This window comes from Hesperophylax consimilis, chromosome 20 (genome assembly GCF_061612785.1).
Source record: "Hesperophylax consimilis isolate HC1 chromosome 20, BYU_Hcon_1.0, whole genome shotgun sequence".
NCBI lineage: Eukaryota > Metazoa > Arthropoda > Insecta > Trichoptera > Limnephilidae > Hesperophylax > Hesperophylax consimilis.
In genome coordinates this window covers 28,162,856-28,182,287 of record NC_142855.1, presented here as the reverse complement: position 1 = coordinate 28,182,287, position 19,432 = coordinate 28,162,856, and the positions used below count along the sequence as shown (strand labels likewise).

Here is a 19,432-nt window from a genome sequence, read left to right as displayed (position 1 = left end):
TTTACCCTATGGGAGCCCTACCCGATGGGGGTCCCTAGGCAGTTGCTTACTCTGCCTTACGCATAATACGGCCGACATGTAGGCATGTGCGCGCCACCGATACGAGTGTGGACGTTACTGCCCAATGGACAGTACGGTCCTGCAAGGTCCGGATTAAACATTAACATGTCGGGGCCCCTAGGCAATGCACGTTCCTTTACCCTATGGGAGCCCTACCCGATGGGGGTCACTAGGCAGTTGCTTACTCTGCCTTACGCATAATACGGCCGAAATGTAGGCATGTGCGCGCCACCGATACGAGTGTGGACGTTACTGCCCAATGGACAGTACGGTCCTGCAAGGTCCGGATTAAACATAAACATGTCGGGGCCCTTAGGCAATGCACGTTCCTTTACCCTATGGGAGCCCTACCCGATGGGGGTCCCTAGGCAGTTGCTTACTCTGCCTTACGCATAATACGGCCGACATGTAGGCATGTGCGCGCCACCGATTCGAGTGTGGACGTTACTGCCCAATGGACAGTACGGTCCTGCAAGGTCCGGATTAAACATAAACATGTCGGGGCCCCTAGGCAATGCACGTTCCTTTACCCTATGGGAGCCCTACCCGATGGGGGTCCCTAGGCAGTTGCTTACTCTGCCTTACGCATAATACGGCCGACATGTAGGCATGTGCGTGCCACCGATACGAGTGTGGACGTTACTGCTCAATGGACAGTACGGTCCTGCAAGGTCCGGATTAAACATAAACATGTCGGGGCCCCTAGGCAATTCACGTTCCTTTACCCTATGGGAGCCCTACCCGATGGGGGTCCCTAGGCAGTTGCTTACTCTGCCTTACGCATAATACAGCCGACATGTAGGCATGTGCGCGCCACCGATACGAGTTTGGACGTTACTGCCCAATGGACAGTACGGTCCTGCAAGGTCCGGATTAAACATAAACATGTCGGGGCCCCTAGGCAATGCACGTTCCTTTACCCTATGGGAGCCCTACCCGATGGGGGTCCCTAGGCAGTTGCTTACTCTGCCTTACGCATAATACGGCCGACATGTAGGCATGTGCGCGCCACCGATACGAGTGTGGACGTTACTGCCCAATGGACAGTACGGTCCTGCAAGGTCCGGATTAAACATAAACATGTCGGGGCCCCTAGGCAATGCACGTTCCTTTACCCTATGGGAGCCCTACCCGATGGGGGTCCCTAGGCAGTTGCTTACTCTGCCTTACGCATAATACGGCCGACATGTAGGCATGTGCGCGCCACCGATACGAGTGTGGACGTTACTGCCCAATGGACAGTACGGTCCTGCAAGGTCCGGATTAAACATAAACATGTCGGGGCCCCTAGGCAATGCACGTTCCTTTACCCTATGGGAGCCCTACCCGATGGGGGTCCCTAGGCAGTTGCTTACTCTGCCTTACGCATAATACGGCCGACATGTAGGCATGTGCGCGCCACCGATACGAGTGTGGACGTTACTGCCCAATGGACAGTACGGTCCTGCAAGGTCCGGATTAAACATAAACATGTCGGGGCCCCTAGGCAATGCACGTTCCTTTACCCTATGGGAGCCCTACCCGATGGAGGTCCCTAGGCAGTTGCTTACTCTGCCTTACGCATAATACGGCCGACATGTAGGCATGTGCGCGCCACCGATACGAGTGTGGACGTTACTGCCCAATGGACAGTACGGTCCTGCAAGGTCCGGATTAAACATAAACATGTCGGGGCCCCTAGGCAATGCACGTTCCTTTACCCTATGGGAGCCCTACCCGATGGGGGTCCCTAGGCAGTTGCTTACTCTGCCTTACGCATAATACGGCCGACATGTAGGCATGTGCGCGCCACCGATACGAGTGTGGACGTTACTGCCCAATGGACAGTACGGTCCTGCAAGGTCCGGATTAAACATTAACATGTCGGGGCCCCTAGGCAATGCACGTCTCGGGGTTCCCTTACCCCATGGGCCCCTACCCGCTGGGGGTCCCTAGGCAGTTGCCTACACTGCTTTACGCATAATACGGCCCTGGCCATAGTGACTTAATTTTCAAACAGTTCTTTAACCATTCAAAAATCACTGTCTATGACATCATATAGGGGTTATTTTTATATCTAAAAAAAAAGAAAAAATGGCGGACCTTCGAATTTTTTTTCGTTTTTTATGGAAAAAAATGATCGTTCATAATAAATAAAACAAAAGGGTGCCCTTTATAAAAAAATCCCTACTTGGTGTCATAATCGGGGCCAATAGGCAATGCACATCTCGGGTCTCCTTTACTCTAGGGGCCCCTATGCGATGCGTGCCCCATAGGCAGTGGGGCATTGACATACGGCCCTGCCAGGACCGGATTAAACATGTCAGGGCCCCTAGGCAATGCTCGTCTCGGGGCCCCTTTACCCTAGGGGCCCCTACCCGACGCGGGCCCCCTACCTTAAGCATAATACGGCCCTGGCTATAGTGACTAGATTTTCAAACAGTTTAAGAATCGGATTTTTTTCGCGGATCGATCCGTATTTCATTTTCCTCGTCCATATCCATATTTAAATTTCGCTTGCAAGATTTTAACTAAATAAACAAACACTTATACATACAAAATGTGAACTGAATAAAAATACTGTAAAATTATATCAACTTCTTGAACTAGGGGGGGGGCTCTCCGAGCTTTGCCGCGGGGCTTTGCCGCCCCGGGCCTCTGTCCGCCACTGCCTGTGGTACACCACTTGTAGCTATAAACTGGTTGGAAAGGAACGAAATGATTTATTATGTATGTATTTTCTGTTTTAGCCTCCTGTTCAGTACCTGTGTCGTCTCTGACAGAACCGCAGCCCGTGTACGAGACTGGTGGAGCCCTGCTGGCCCCCTTGGGTACCACTGGCAATCTCGTCTTCTCCGACAGACAGGTGGTCACCATGGCTTGCCCCGGTAGCAAATTGGACCATCCCTTAGCGATTGGCAGCCCGGTGGAAGCCGTGAGTAGTTTATTTTATTTTATTTTTAATGTTACTTATTTAATTACAATTAATTCCCGTACCAGATAGCATTTTGTCAACGGTTCCTGATTATCTAACAGTCTAATTAATATTTTAGATTTAGGATCTGTACATATTTTATTATTTAGCATTATAATTTTGAATCATAGACAAAAGATATTTATTTTCTATACATATACAAATTAATGTTTCATTGTTTGTCCCGTATGCGTCCTATTGCATTCATACAACACAATTAGTTTGTTCTTATTAGTGCCAGGAGTATTTAGTGAACGATTCGAATGGTAGATCCGGGAGAAGTCGGGGACGTCCGAGAAGGACTTGACGCATTATTTCAATATTGGAATGAGATACGCAATCGAATCAAAATCAATATAATGTAGTTTGTTTAGCAGTAAAAATGTGTATTTCATGATTCTACATGAAGTGATTATCATTCACGAACTTACTATTCGACTACCGGAATGGTATTTATTTAATTTGTGAAGCATGTTTGGGTAATCTAATCATTGTATGTGTGATAGCTAATTGAGTTTCTTTTGTCAGTGAATTACAATTATTATTTGAAGCTTTCCATTAATCTAACCATTAATAGTTGTATGTGTGATAGCTAAGTCAGTTTCCTTTGTCAGTGAATTACAATTATTATTAGAAGCTTTCCATTAATCTAACCATTAATAGTTGTATGTGTGATAGCTAAGTGAGTTTCTTTTGTCAGTGAATTACAATTATTATTTGAAGCTTTCCATTAATCCAACCATTAATAGTTTTATGTGTGATAGCTAAGTGAGTTTGCTTCTGGCAATAACTTCAAAAACTATTATAACTCGATGTTATTTTCAGCAATTCGTCTGCACAGGAGGAACTATGTTCTCGGCGCCGAGCTGGCCCACCAGCACGTTCAATTTCTCCGATGTGAACTGCACTGCTAACCCTGTGACCACCATGGTCAAGGGGGGCAGCTGCGGGTACAATAATGGAGGCACCATCATCACCGTGGGTCTGACCGCCGCAGGCAAGGCGCACACCATCATGACTATCTGCTTCCACGAGAATAGAGCCGAGGTGTCTTATGTGATTTACGACCAGAACGCCAATAATGCTAAATACATGGATAATGTACCTATTATTAGTTTCGAACGTAAGTTTAAAAAAAAAACGTATTTTTGCATTAGTTCCACACAGCCTACGTCATCTTTGGGGATGCTGTGTGGGTTTTTTAACCATCAATAACTAGAATATGAGTTAAGTGATTGGCGTTCGAGTTGAATATTAAATGACCTCATTTAAAAAAAATCATACCTCTGAATTTGAATATGGAGACAAATAAACTGATTGAAGTACTATATAGCCAACAAATTCACCCATATTTTGATATGAAAACATAAAAACTAATTATATTGATATAAAGCCAATGAATTTATCTGTATTTTACCTCTGAATTTTAATATCGAGACACATTAACTGATTATATTGCTCTATAGCCAATAAATTCACCTATAAATTCACATAAACTAATTATATTGCTATATAGTCAATGAATTTATCTGTATTTTACCTCTGAATGTGAATATGGAGACATATAAACTGATTATAGTGCTATATAGCCAATGAAATCATTTGTATTTCACCTCTGAATTTGAATATGGAGACATAAAAACTGATTATAGTGCTATATAGCCAATAAATTCACCTATAAATTCACATAAACTAATTATATTGCTATATAGTCAATGAATTCATCTGTATTTTACCTGTGAATTTGAATATGGAGACACATAAAGTGATTATAGTGCTATATAGCCAATGAATTAATATGTTTTTTACCTCTGAATTTTAATATATTAACTGATTAAAGTGCTCTATAGCCAATAAATTCAACCCATATTTTAATATGGAGACATATAAACTAATTATATTGCTATACAGCCAATGAATTTATCTGTATTTTACCTCTGAATTTTAATATGGAGACATATTAACTGATTATAGTGCTCTATAGCCAATAAATTCACCAACAACAAAAATAATTGTGTTTATATTTTATTTTATATGTTTTCTTTATATTTTCTTATGATTTCTTTATTTTTTTATTTTTTATTTATTACCACCATAATACGGGCATTCGCCTAGTTTGGGGTATTAATAAAAAAATAAATAAATAAAAAAAATAAAAAAATATATAGCCAATAAATGCACCCACATTTTAATATGAAGACATATAAACTAATTATATTCCTATATAGCCAATGAATTTATCTGTATTTACCTCTGAATTTGAACATAGAGACATATAAACTGAACATAGTGCTATATAGCTAATGTATTCATCTTTATTTGAACTTTTATCTTATATTTTAAGGATTTTTAAAAAACAATAAGGAAATAAAGGATAGGAAGTCCTGGGAGAGAAATGGTATGAGGGGTGGGTAGGAATCTGGGGATCAGGGAATCCAGGAGAGACGCAGGTATGGATCCATCCCTTTCACTGCGGTGCACAGCAATAGGTCGAGAGAGTTCTGCTGGAGAGCTAAAAATAACTTTCTCAACCAGTCTCTTCCGATCCAACCCGTATCGCAGTAGGTGGGCAATGTATCTACCGACAATCCGACCTAGAGTAACCTTACCCCATGAACCCGGGCACCCCTGCTTTATCACCAAACGTAGCCATCCACTTGGGGTGACTTATTGCAGGGGTGTTGGTAACAAATAAACAAAAAGTCTCTAATCTATATCTATATGCTTTTTAATCTACAGAGTGGGAACCTTTACAAATGAATTTGTCTTCTTTGTTCATAGAGGGCGCCTTCTTCCCCGGCCTGAGCGTGAACGACTTGTATAAACCTAACTCACAGAACGAATCGTTAAATGCCATCCTTGGCATTGGTGCCGGCGACGATTACATCAATGGCACGCACTTCCTTGCTCGAGGACGCCTAGCCGCCAAAACCGACTTTGTGTTCTCTCCTTCGCAGAGAGCGACCTATAACTTCGTGAACGTGGCTCCGCAGTGGGAAATGTTTAGCGGAGGCAATTGGGAAAGACTGGAAGAGGTAATCTTGTTATAATCTTCTTGTATCCAAGATGGAACTTTACGTTATCTGTTTCTTTTGGGTTGAAATTTTCTTTTATTTACGAAAAAATTGTATTTTTGTAAGTTACACCAAACATTTTTTTTTTGCTTTTTCAATAATTTTAATACCATAGTAAAAAGAAAATATTTTTTTAATAATGTTCTTTTGCCAAATCATGAGTTAGTTTATTATTTGATAGCCATTATTTTATAATTTAAAGTACATATAAATAAAGTAGAACATATACATACTAGATATTTTCAGTATGTATTTATATTTCAACTGTGTGGTGGAACAAATTCATTACATCGTCCTTGCACTTGCAAGATATGTTAGTTTTACAAGTGAAGCAAAAACAACTTGCCAGTTTTCAATTCAACTGTTGTACGATAACTGTTAAACGTATGCACAGCCGACATTGGGCCCGATTTCTAGATTTGAAGATCGTTGATTTGATGGGATATACTCACCAAAGTTAAATTCCATTTATGAAATCTGTGGTTTCTGAAGCGTACAGCTGTAACACCACCAACTGAACAATTCTATGGGAGGGGGGAATAATCACATAAGTCAAATTAGCTTACTTTCCAGGAGACAGTTTTTTCTGTCTCTCATTTTTTTTTCCAAAGAACCCATTAATTTTTTTTTCTGTTTTGTTTTATCCAATGAGTCACTCTCAATTACAACAACGTAATATTTACATAAGTAATGTAAATCATGAAAAGTTTCGACTTATGTGTAATTGAACAAACAAAATGACTAAAAAAATATGACTTATGTGTTTAGGTACAACAAAAAAAAAATACAATACACAAGGTAGTTTTATTAATATTTTTCAATAAAATTGGTGACCTACACCAATTAGTATAATTTCAACACTTTGTTAGGGTAGATTTGTGTTTAAAAAAATACAATACACAAGGTAGTTTTATTAATATTTTTCAATAAAATTGGTGACCTACACCAATTAGTATAATTTCAACACTTTGTTAGGGTAGATTTGTGTTTAAAAAAATACAATACACAAGGTAGTTTTATTAATATTTTTCAATAAAATTGGTGACCTACACCAATTAGTATAATTTCAACACTTTGTTAGGGTAGATTTGTGTTTAAAAAAATACAATACACAAGGTAGTTTTATTAATATTTTTCAATAAAATTGGTGACCTACACCAATTAGTATAATTTCAACACTTTGTTAGGGTAGATTTGTGTTTAAAAAAATACAATACACAAGGTAGTTTTATTAATATTTTTCAATAAAATTGGTGACCTACACCAATTAGTATAATTTCAACACTTTGTTAGGGTAGATTTGTGTTTAAAAAAATACAATACACAAGGTAGTTTTATTAATATTTTTCAATAAAATTGGTGACCTACACCAATTAGTATAATTTCAACACTTTGTTAGGGTAGATTTGTGTTTAAAAAAATACAATACACAAGGTAGTTTTATTAATATTTTTCAATAAAATTGGTGACCTACACCAATTAGTATAATTTCAACACTTTGTTAGGGTAGATTTGTGTTTAAAAAAATACAATACACAAGGTAGTTTTATTAATATTTTTCAATAAAATTGGTGACCTACACCAATTAGTATAATTTCAACACTTTGTTAGGGTAGATTTGTGTTTAAAAAAATACAATACACAAGGTAGTTTTATTAATATTTTTCAATAAAATTGGTGACCTACACCAATTAGTATAATTTCAACACTTTGTTAGGGTAGATTTGTGTTTAAAAAAATACAATACACAAGGTAGTTTTATTAATATTTTTCAATAAAATTGGTGACCTACACCAATTAGTATAATTTCAACACTTTGTTTGGGTAGATTTGTGTTTAAAAAAATACAATACACAAGGTAGTTTTATTAATATTTTTCAATAAAATTGGTGACCTACACCAATTAGTATAATTTCAACACTTTGTTAGGGTAGATTTGTGTTTAAAAAAATACAATACACAAGGTAGTTTTATTAATATTTTTCAATAAAATTGGTGACCTACACCAATTAGTATAATTTCAACACTTTGTTAGGGTAGATTTGTGTTTAAAAAAATACAATACACAAGGTAGTTTTATTAATATTTTTCAATAAAATTGGTGACCTACACCAATTAGTATAATTTCAACACTTTGTTAGGGTAGATTTGTGTTTAAAAAAATACAATACACAAGGTAGTTTTATTAATATTTTTCAATAAAATTGGTGACCTACACCAATTAGTATAATTTCAACACTTTGTTAGGGTAGATTTGTGTTTAAAAAAATACAATACACAAGGTAGTTTTATTAATATTTTTCAATAAAATTGGTGACCTACACCAATTAGTATAATTTCAACACTTTGTTAGGGTAGATTTGTGTTTAAAAAAATACAATACACAAGGTAGTTTTATTAATATTTTTCAATAAAATTGGTGACCTACACCAATTAGTATAATTTCAACACTTTGTTAGGGTAGATTTGTGTTTAAAAAAGTACAATACACAAGGTAGTTTTATTAATATTTTTCAATAAAATTGGTGACCTACACCAATTAGTATAATTTCAACACTTTGTTAGGGTAGATTTGTGTTTAAAAAAATACAATACACAAGGTAGTTTTATTAATATTTTTCAATAAAATTGGTGACCTACACCAATTAGTATAATTTCAACACTTTGTTAGGGTAGATTTGTGTTTAAAAAAATACAATACACAAGGTAGTTTTATTAATATTTTTCAATAAAATTGGTGACCTACACCAATTAGTATAATTTCAACACTTTATTAGGGTAGATTTGTGTTTAAAAAATACAATACACAAGGTAGTTTTATTAATATTTTTCAATAAAATTGGTGACCTACACCAATTAGTATAATTTCAACACTTTGTTAGGGTAGATTTGTGTTTAAAAAAAAAAAATACACAAGGTAGTTTTATTAATATTTTTCAATAAAATTGGTGACCTACACCAATTAGTATAATTTCAACACTTTGTTAGGGTAGATTTGTGTTTAAAAAAATACAATACACAAGGTAGTTTTATTAATATTTTTCAATAAAATTGGTGACCTACACCAATTAGTATAATTTCAACACTTTGTTAGGGTAGATTTGTGTTTAAAAAAATACAATACACAAGGTAGTTTTATTAATATTTTTCAATAAAATTGGTGACCTACACCAATTAGTATAATTTCAACACTTTGTTAGGGTAGATTTGTGTTTAAAAAAATACAATACACAAGGTAGTTTTATTAATATTTTTCAATAAAATTGGTGACCTACACCAATTAGTATAATTTCAACACTTTGTTAGGGTAGATTTGTGTTTAAAAAAATACAATACACAAGGTAGTTTTATTAATATTTTTCAATAAAATTGGTGACCTACACCAATTAGTATAATTTCAACACTTTGTTAGGGTAGATTTGTGTTTAAAAAAATACAATACACAAGGTAGTTTTATTAATATTTTTCAATAAAATTGGTGACCTACACCAATTAGTATAATTTCAACACTTTGTTAGGGTAGATTTGTGTTTAAAAAAATACAATACACAAGGTAGTTTTATTAATATTTTTCAATAAAATTGGTGACCTACACCAATTAGTATAATTTCAACACTTTATTAGGGTAGATTTGTGTTTAAAAAATACAATACACAAGGTAGTTTTATTAATATTTTTCAATAAAATTGGTGACCTACACCAATTAGTATAATTTCAACACTTTATTAGGGTAGATTTGTGTTTAAAAAATACAATACACAAGGTAGTTTTATTAATATTTTTCAATAAAATTGGTGACCTACACCAATTAGTATAATTTCAACACTTTGTTAGGGTAGATTTGTGTTTAAAAAAATACAATACACAAGGTAGTTTTATTAATATTTTTCAATAAAATTGGTGACCTACACCAATTAGTATAATTTCAACACTTTATTAGGGTAGATTTGTGTTTAAAAAATACAATACACAAGGTAGTTTTATTAATATTTTTCAATAAAATTGGTGACCTACACCAATTAGTATAATTTCAACACTTTATTAGGGTAGATTTGTGTTTAAAAAATACAATACACAAGGTAGTTTTATTAATATTTTTCAATAAAATTGGTGACCTACACCAATTAGTATAATTTCAACACTTTGTTAGGGTAGATTTGTGTTTAAAAAAATAAGTCGTGATAAAAATAGTCAGTGGCAGCCATAGCAGAAATGAAAATGGTGAATAATAAAACTGCAATAATAAAATTTGAAGTACGACGATTAATCATCTTCTGCATCAACAAGGTCTGGATCTTGATCTGGCGCATTAATTGAAGGAAGTTGTCGATAAAAATCATGAAATATTGTGGGAATTAAATCCAACATTGAAAGAATGTCCCTTTTTTTCTCCATACTTATAGGTATTGGATTATTATTAATAATCGGGAATACAAAATTTTGTGGTAACCCTGCAGTGTTACGTCTTTTTAAACTTAATGTTTGGAACGGTTCTTCGTCGGCAAAACTTTTTTTGTACCCAATAATTCCAAAGTTTTTATCATAATGGAACCAGCAAGCCTCGTGCCATTTGAAAGGCTGTCCTTCTGAATCTCGTTTTCTTAAAACCAGTGGCCCTCTAAGCAGTGATGAAAACATTAAAAAGTCTCTCTGAGCCATTTCTACAACTTTAAATCGATTCCCACATCCTCGAACTAACTGATACCAGTCATATGGGTGGTTAATCTGGGAACTTAGCTTTTTCTTCTTCTTTTCGATAACTGCATGGTCACTATCAACTTCCATATGAGAGTGGCCGGAGACCATGAACTTATGTTCTATAGTTTCAACTGGAATTGTCTGCAAGATAGCTGTGAGCATTGCAGCAACATGAGAGTTTTTATTTTGTCCTCCACAGGTATCAGAGTACAAAATAACTTTTTTGATACGTGGTGGTAACGCGGAGAGGTGTTTAAATAAACACGAAGCGATCTGATTTGCACCTCGGCCAGCTATGGACTCGTGCCACATGTAGCATGTTGCCTCACGAGTTGCATTGTCATGGATTGTCAAGTTAAACGTCCATAATTGTCGTTTATAAAAAGCTACCGAAGATGCTAATGATGGTGTCGGAAGACACTGCTGCAGGTCAAAAGTCAAGCACTTTACGGAAGTATCTTCTTTTGCTAATGCCGAATCTGGACTCTTTCGTATACCTGTAATCTGCAGCTTTTTGATGGGTGTCCCGCTCTTTGATTATTTCTCCCTTTTCCTCTTCATTCTGTGTCAACTCAATTTTTAATTTATATTTGTCACATTCATAGCAGGTATCTTGTTTGGGTTTTTTGAACGAAAGTTTCATTCTGTGGAATTCTTCTCTATAGTAACGAATTGACACTGGATTTATGTATTCCGCTTTGTACATTTCGTACATTATTATGTAGGTTTAAAGTATAATATAAGTATATTTTTTGTATTTTTTTCACAGTCCTCACTAGGGTTTCCTGTTCTGAGGCGGCCTGTAGTTTTTCTTAAATTTTTGTATTTAGTTTTGAATTGTCTTTACATTGTCTTCATAATGTTTGTAAGTTGATTATTACTTTGATCTCTAAGCCATGTTTTGACTTTTGTTTTAAATATACTCATTTCGTTTATTTTTTTGGTTTCATTTGGTAGAGCATTGAACAATTTTATAGCATGGAATTTATTATTTCTCTGTCCAAAGGATGTGTTCAAACTGGGAGTAATCAGGATATTTTCGCTTTTTGCCCTGGTTGTGTATTTATGTTGGGCAGTGGAGTATTCGGATATGTTTTTTTTTCAGTTTAAATAAAATATTTTTTGAATATAGTTTCTGTACATTGTAAACATTGAAGTTTTTGAATATTTCTTCTGTCGGAGTTCTAAGCGGAACTTTCAGTATAGTCTTTAATACTCCTTTTTGTGCTATATTGAGCCGCTCTGTGTGAGTGCTCAAGGCAGACCCCCATCCAGTTATTCCGTACTCTATTTGTGATTGACACAAAGCATAGTATACTTTTTTAATATCGTTTATATTGAGGATATTGCGAATGTTTCTAAAGAAGTATATGTACCTGGTTAGTTTTTTTGTAATTACATCTATATGTGAGTTCCAACGGAGATTATCATCAATTTCAATTCCAAGATATTTGATGCTTTTGGAGTGTGCTATAGTGGGACAGAGGCATGATAAGCCTTGATTTTTTTGATAAATTCCTTGGCATGAATGTAATTTGAGATTAAGGTCCTCTGACGGCTGCCCTCTGGCTGTTTTAGAAAATGTCAGATATTAATGTTGATGTATAAGTTACTCGGCAAGTATTTCTTGTTATTTTGCCTTCTAGTATAGTGGCTTTCGTAAGCCGGGAATTGCTTTAAATGGGTCCGTATTTCTTCCATTTTGTCCTCACCCCATCTGTTTTTAGGAGCCTGCAAGCCTCTATTGTCGGATGTTTGCAATCCACCAACTGAACTTCTTTTCTTTAAAGCCACTAAGTTCACGAAATTGTCCGTTTCTCCGAGGATTTTCAAAAAACAGCCCTTACAAACATTTATTTTTTCCCCGTCAACACCTAAAAAATATTTATAAGTTTTAAGTCGTACTTTCTCATCATCTGGGTTTCCAGCTCTCGGTCTGCTTGTGGCTTTATCATACATAGTTATCGATGAAGCTACGAATGAACTTCTTCTGTTAAAACTTTGTAATCCCCAATATTCGTTAAAAATATCAGTGCACTTGTCTTCTGGTATTTTTGATTTACATTTTAACCTACAATTTGGTAAAGGTGTCATTTTTCGGGCTTTACGAAGTTTTCCCGAAAGAGTGTGATATTCTTTTCCAGAATTGCGTTAACTTTTCCTGTCTGCTTTAATTTTTCGTGAATGTTTTCCCTGAGTAGGAGTAACACTAAAATTTTCCACATTTGGAGTCGCTCGTGATGATATTATGGACCCATCTGACTCAGGTGGAGGTTCAAAGTTTGGATCTTCGACTGAATCATCGAAATCAAACAATGAGATATCATTTTCCAAATGTCGAGAAGTGATTGCTACAGCATCCATTACTGGTTCTTCTAATACTGTTAGATTGTCTCTCGTGACCCGCGCTTCATCCATTATTGTTGCAGGACCTGTTGAAAATATGTAATTTTGTTTTATTTAGAATTCAAAGTGGCCATCTCATTTTAAAACAGAGTATGTTATGAAAAAAATATCACGTATCAAAAAATATCATGAATGTCAAAATTAGGTTATGAACAAAAAATATATTTACCTTTAGTAAGTCCTCTGTTCTGTTCCATCGCTAACTTAACCATCTTTTTGCTTCTACTTCCCATTGTAAAATAATATTCACCACACTTGACAGTAAATAGGATAAATAGTATTAATAGTTTCCTCAAAATGTTTCTGTTTATACGTCAACACACCAAAAACGCGCGAACAATGACAGTTCGGTTACCATAGAGAAATGTCAAATAAGTCATAGACCTTGCCAGTCTTAAAAATATTTTGTGTTCCAAAGCACATAAGTCAGACTTATGTGTTTATTCTCCCCCATTTCTGTAGTCAATTATTTCGTGTGATAAGGATCAGTGAGAACACTATCCATAATAAAGTTCCTAGACGTGTGTGTTTTGGAACACTTGTGAACATGGTTACATAGTTCACGATGGACAAATAAAAAAAAAATGAAAAAATTGACTTATGTGTTTATTCCCCCCTCCCATAGAATTGTCCGAGTCATACTGTGCCTTTATAATTTCTAGCTTTATCTATGCATTTACATAAGCTACTAAAATAGTTTGGAATGTCCAAACGGATAAAAACTTTTTATTTTATTTTTTTTTTAAAGAAAGACTAACATTCCCGGGTTACGAATAACCTGCCAATATTTGAAAATCTCCTACTACCACCACAGTAAGCTGAAAAATGTTGTGTTGTGATGGAGGACTTAGCCAGCCGAGGAATTAAACACACTACGCTTGGGTGGGATCCAAACGCGATGTCAACTCGGCCACCGACCGGTCGAATAAATGTTGGCAGCGTAAAAACGTGTGCGCGCGTTTAGCGTGTATCCAGACTATGCACTAGTGATAAAGGGATCAATAACGCAGTTCCTCGGAGCATCTTCCATCGAAATACTGGTAGAACAAGTACAGCATTTTTTACACCTGATGCCTATGCTCTAAAGATCCGTTTGTTAAGATAGGTGGCCTTAAGATTGTTAGGATATTTGGCCTTATTACTATTACCACCTGATGGTTGTATTTACAAGACTGATTTTACGTTACATTAATGTGTTTTATGGATTCTTTCGTAATCCTCTAACTAGCTAGGACTTATAACAATACCCTTTCATGTTTCTAGCTGACTAGTATTGCGGCTCATTTGGCCTTATTAGTATTGTCATCTGATGGTTGTATTTACAAGACTGATTTTACGTTAAATTTATGTGTTTTGGATTCTTTCGTAATCCTCTAACTAGCTAGGGCTTATAACAATACCCTTTCATGTGTCTAACTAACTAGTATTGCGGCTCATTTGGCCTTATTACTATTGTCATCTGATGATTGTATTTACAAGACTGATTTTACGTTATATTAATGTGTTTTATGGATTATTTCGTAATCCTCTAACTAGCTAAGGCTTATAACAATACCCTTTCATGTGTCTAACTAACTAGTATTGCGGCTCATTTGGCCTTATTACTATTGTCATCTGATGGTTGTATTTACAAAACTGATTTTACGTTATATTAATGTGTTTTATGGATTATTCCGTAATTCTCTAACTAGCTAAGGCTTATAACAATATCCTTTCATGTGTCTTACTAACTAGTATTGCGGCTCATTTGGCCTTATTACTATTACCATCTGAATGTTGTATTTGCAATACTGATATGATAATACGTTACATTTATGTGTGCAGACGAGTAAAATTATTAACTGGATAAAAAACCTCATAGACAGGGAAAAAAATCTGAACATTTTTCTCTATTATGCCATTATGATTGACTGAGTGTAAATATTTCATTTTTTCATCGTGATGATTTTGTTACTTGATTGGTGTAGTCTGCTCCATAAGCTTCCCATGTGATGGCGGAGAAGCGCTCTGAAAGAGTGTACTCGTCCCTCCAGGAGCATTTCCGTGGCGCTGCAGTATCTCGGTAGGCGGAATAGTTGGCGATAAGCATTATTGTAAGCGACCTTTTGCTTATGCCATTGGGATGTAGTGTAATCCACCCACAGTTCTGACGTGTACAGCGAAGCACAGAATGCGTTGAATAGTAACTTTTTCACGTTTGTACTGCAAAAATGAAAACGCCTTGACAGCATACCTGCTCTAACGGATATCGCTCTTCTTTGCCTTTCCATATCCTCGATGTCTTTCAGGTCGTCTGTGATAATATGTCCCAGGTATTTGACGGTACGACTAACATCCATTTTCCTTCCATCTAACCATACTGAACATGTTAGCATGTTTCCGTTTTAAGTTTATAGGAATAATCTTAAGCTGCCATCCATCATTACAGATTTTGATCACATTTACATGGAGATTATATTGATAATTCTACATTCAATTAATTTGTTAGAAAACAACAACATAGTCTGGTCTCAAACCATTTGCTGTTTTAAATGAGGTATAAATTTAACTTAGCAAGACTCTAAATTCAAATTTAACTCTGCCAGACCTCTTTTAATTAGCAATTAAAGAGGTCTGGTAGCTGCCCCCGTTAGAGAATAAAAAAAGATTGATGGAAAAAAAACGACGATTATAAGTGGCGCCAAATGAACTAGTTAAATGGCTGATTTGGCCGGTTAAACTGATATGTTTTAAAGGTTTCCATTTTAAACAAAACAAAAATATTTCCGTTTAAGTAAAGACTAAAGAATTGTCGTCTAACTCTTGTTAAGGTGTTTACTGTGAAAATAATACAAATTAATAGCATTAATTGGTTTGCGTTTCGACCTAGAAATGTTTTCGTCTGCGGTGCTTGTGCAGGTGTATTGGTTTATGTAATAATTCATATACATTTAAACCCCAACCGCATAGGTATCTACCCCAATTGGGGATACCGTAGAAAAAATATTTGAGATATAACTAATTTTCCCTCCATTAGATCATCAATTGGGCTAGGAGATTATTGAGGAATGTGCGGTATTCGTAATTCTGTGTTAAGGTGAAGCTATAAATGAAAGCACTATTTAGATTAATCTTTACTACGAATCGGTATAAGTTATAAATACCAAAATATACTATGAATACATCAAATCTTGTTCTACCGCTTGGTTTTACGTCATGAAAAATATAAGCGTTAACAAGTAAATTGATTTCTTTTTCATGAGTTTACTATAAACTCGTATAAAGAACAACTTTTTAAAAATACTGCTTTATGGCTAGGTTTATTTGCTACCACTTGACTTGATTAACTTTTTAACCGTTTTTATTAATTTTTTTCTAAAAATTAAAATCCACTTAGGCGCTTACTTAATAATTTTTCGAGTGACACATTGTATTGATTTCTTGTATTTCTTCAGAAGCCCGCGGAGAGCGGCAACGAACAGATGTCAGATCCGTGCCAGTGTTTTTAACGGTTTCTTTCCTGGTGACATAATTTTAGCTAGGGGTATTTTTAGTTCTCAAACCGTGAGGGTAAGCTTGTGTTTCTTTCTGATATTATCTATTTGAAATTCACTTTCGTTTTTTTGAAAGTATTTATGAACTACCCAACATCCAATCGAGCTGAAACTCGGAATATAGACTCGTTGTCGATGATAACGCATTTTGGTGGCACAGAAGTGAACATATACGCGTTTATCTGAAATTGAATGACAGTTAATATACGCAATAAATGTCGGCCGTACCAAATTAGGATTTGGCTCAGCTGTTTGCGTGGGTGAATCTAGTCCCTGGGGTGGAAGATTTATTATTTAGTAAAATCTAGATATATATTTATTGATAAAACATTTGTATTTATAGCAAAAAAACTTCGTTTTTTACTGATTCATTTTTTAAATCTCAAAATTTTGAGATTTCGAAATGTCTTTATTCCGTGTTTACCTGAGTAAATGATTTATTTCTCATGGAAAAATGCTTTCCGTTTGTATTTATAATTACTAATAATGAGTTTTTATAGGTCCATAATTGAAAATGGGGAGTAAAAACAAAAACAAATATCCAAATGTAAGCAAGCTAAGAAAACGAAAAAATTTTCTCAGGAAATGTGGTCTCGCGTTATACCAGTACAGCAGGTGTGTAATCCAATTTACGGTTTTATTTAGTTCTTAAAAACATGTTATTTAATTAGACGAAATTTAGCTGATAAAATTAGTTTAAATATTGTTATTACGCCCGCACTACGAATTTCAAGATATAAAATTTCTATAAATAATAATTAATTCTAAGAAAGTTTAAAACGCTATACCTACCTATCTCCTTTTCAATTTTCAACCTAATTTTGGTTCATAAGTTCAACATTGGTAAAAACACATAAAAAGTTACTGCTCTACTAAAGTTTTATAGTAAGTTGCACTGAAATTCACGATAAACAAAACCTAGTCGTGCAATTAACTTGTTCGCATTTTTACGTCTTTATCTCGGTAACTATTAAAGATAGAAGAAAAACTGTAAATTGAATTTTTCTCAGAGAAGAGAAAAAATCAATTATAATATAGTGTTTCCTGAATTTAAAAAATATGTATTAATTTGTGTCGATCCACAAATTGATAAATTGAATGAAGAATTATTAGTTCATATGAGATTTTTTTTTCTTTATTCAGTGTTTTTATTGGTTTTTACAGTTTTTAGGTATGTTAAAACCACCAAGCTAGGCGCATGCCCATGTTATGGTGGTTGATTAAATATACAGTACAAAAAAAAAATCAAGAATGAAATGGTTGTGAGTTGTTCCTCGATAATTTCTAATACTGAGATTTGTTTGCTTCATTTTTTTTTTAATTGCATTTGTTAAATGATTTTGTAGTGATACTAGTTGACCCGACAAACGTTGTTCTGTCATATTAATTATTTATAGTGAATATTTCGGTTGTTATATAATTTTAATATAAAAAAATAACGAATGTATTGTAAGTGTGTAGAGGTGGGATCTATGGCAGAAAGATGAATGGAGCACTGAAGACGATGACCGCGAATCAAAACAAAAAAAACGCCAACTATTCATTTTCTTAATTCAATGTTCGATCTTTTAAAAGTTAAATGAAAAGTAAAAAAAATAATTATATTTTATATCGTAAAGTAGGAAAATGAAATAAAGTAAATCAACATTAATTTCGAAGAGCAATTGTGTACAATATTTTTAGTCAGTCCGTCTTTAGCTAAAACAAATAAGCTCGATGGTTTGCCCACGCGAGAACATGCTAATTATGTCCATGTGAAAAACATGGTGTGCCGAGATTTAAGCAAAAAAAAAAAATTAATTTTGTCCACCTCCGTGCCTCTTGAGATTTAGATTTATGCAATTGCGACATGCTCACACGCACAGTTTCGGTATCTTGTTGGATTTGTATGTTTGTTATTTCTGCTCTACTATTTTGCATATTTGTTGCTTTATTCGTTCAACGGCCCAGAATGGGCCCCCTTGCATCTTGCTGGCTTTGTTCACTGTAATACACGCCCACTGTTGGGGACGGATATAGCACCGTCGCAACGCGGAATAATAGGATTGGAAAAGTTCTGAATGCCGACTTACCCTTTTCTATTCTTCCACGGTTTTCAATCCTTCTTTGCACTGGTTCACAACAATTCACAAATTTCACAATGCGCGAGCTCACGATGGCTTTGATTTTCGACACGGTCGATAAAGGGGGCTCCGTAATCAAACGATGTTGACAGGACGAATATTTTAACTCAACTAACGTCGGCATAGGAGAGGAGAGGGGTTGGGTAGATAGGCCACAATAATTTTACAAAGGATAGAAGGTAGGTAGTACGATGCTAGGTGCCAACACCCACAAATAGATAAATTAAAATAAATCGTTCAAAATTATGCACACAGTGATACATGATGCATAACAAATGCCAAATGAAATGTCAAAATGTCACGACGCTTCTCGTGAATGACTTGTTCAATGAGGCAAAAGCAGAGCCATCTGTTATTCAACAACTTAAATAATTTCTTTCTGTCTGAAATATGAACGACTGTTAATTTTTTTAAACATAAATACTATAATCACGATTACGATCACGGCAAAATGGTAGGGAGGGGGTAAGGGGGTGAAAATTTAAGGTTATAGATATTTTTTAATGCCAAATAATAAAAGAACACAAAAAATATTATTTGTCAAAAAAAGACAGATAAAAATTCTGGATAGAGACACCCTAATCA

General features: G+C 35.2%; 1 protein-coding gene across 1 annotated transcript in view; it reads left to right on the top strand.

Annotated features, from left to right (window-relative positions):
• LOC149414491 (salivary endonuclease-like) overlaps window positions 1-19,432 on the top strand; it is a 58,735-nt gene that overhangs the window by 16,878 nt on the left and 22,425 nt on the right. Inside the window, exons 2-4 of the mRNA XM_089644201.1 lie at window positions 2,790-2,974; window positions 3,839-4,136; window positions 5,795-6,048. Of these exons, the coding sequence (XP_089500327.1) occupies window positions 2,915-2,974; window positions 3,839-4,136; window positions 5,795-6,048 (612 nt within the window). The 5' untranslated portion in view covers window positions 2,790-2,914. The remainder of the gene's footprint in view (window positions 1-2,789; window positions 2,975-3,838; window positions 4,137-5,794; window positions 6,049-19,432) is intronic.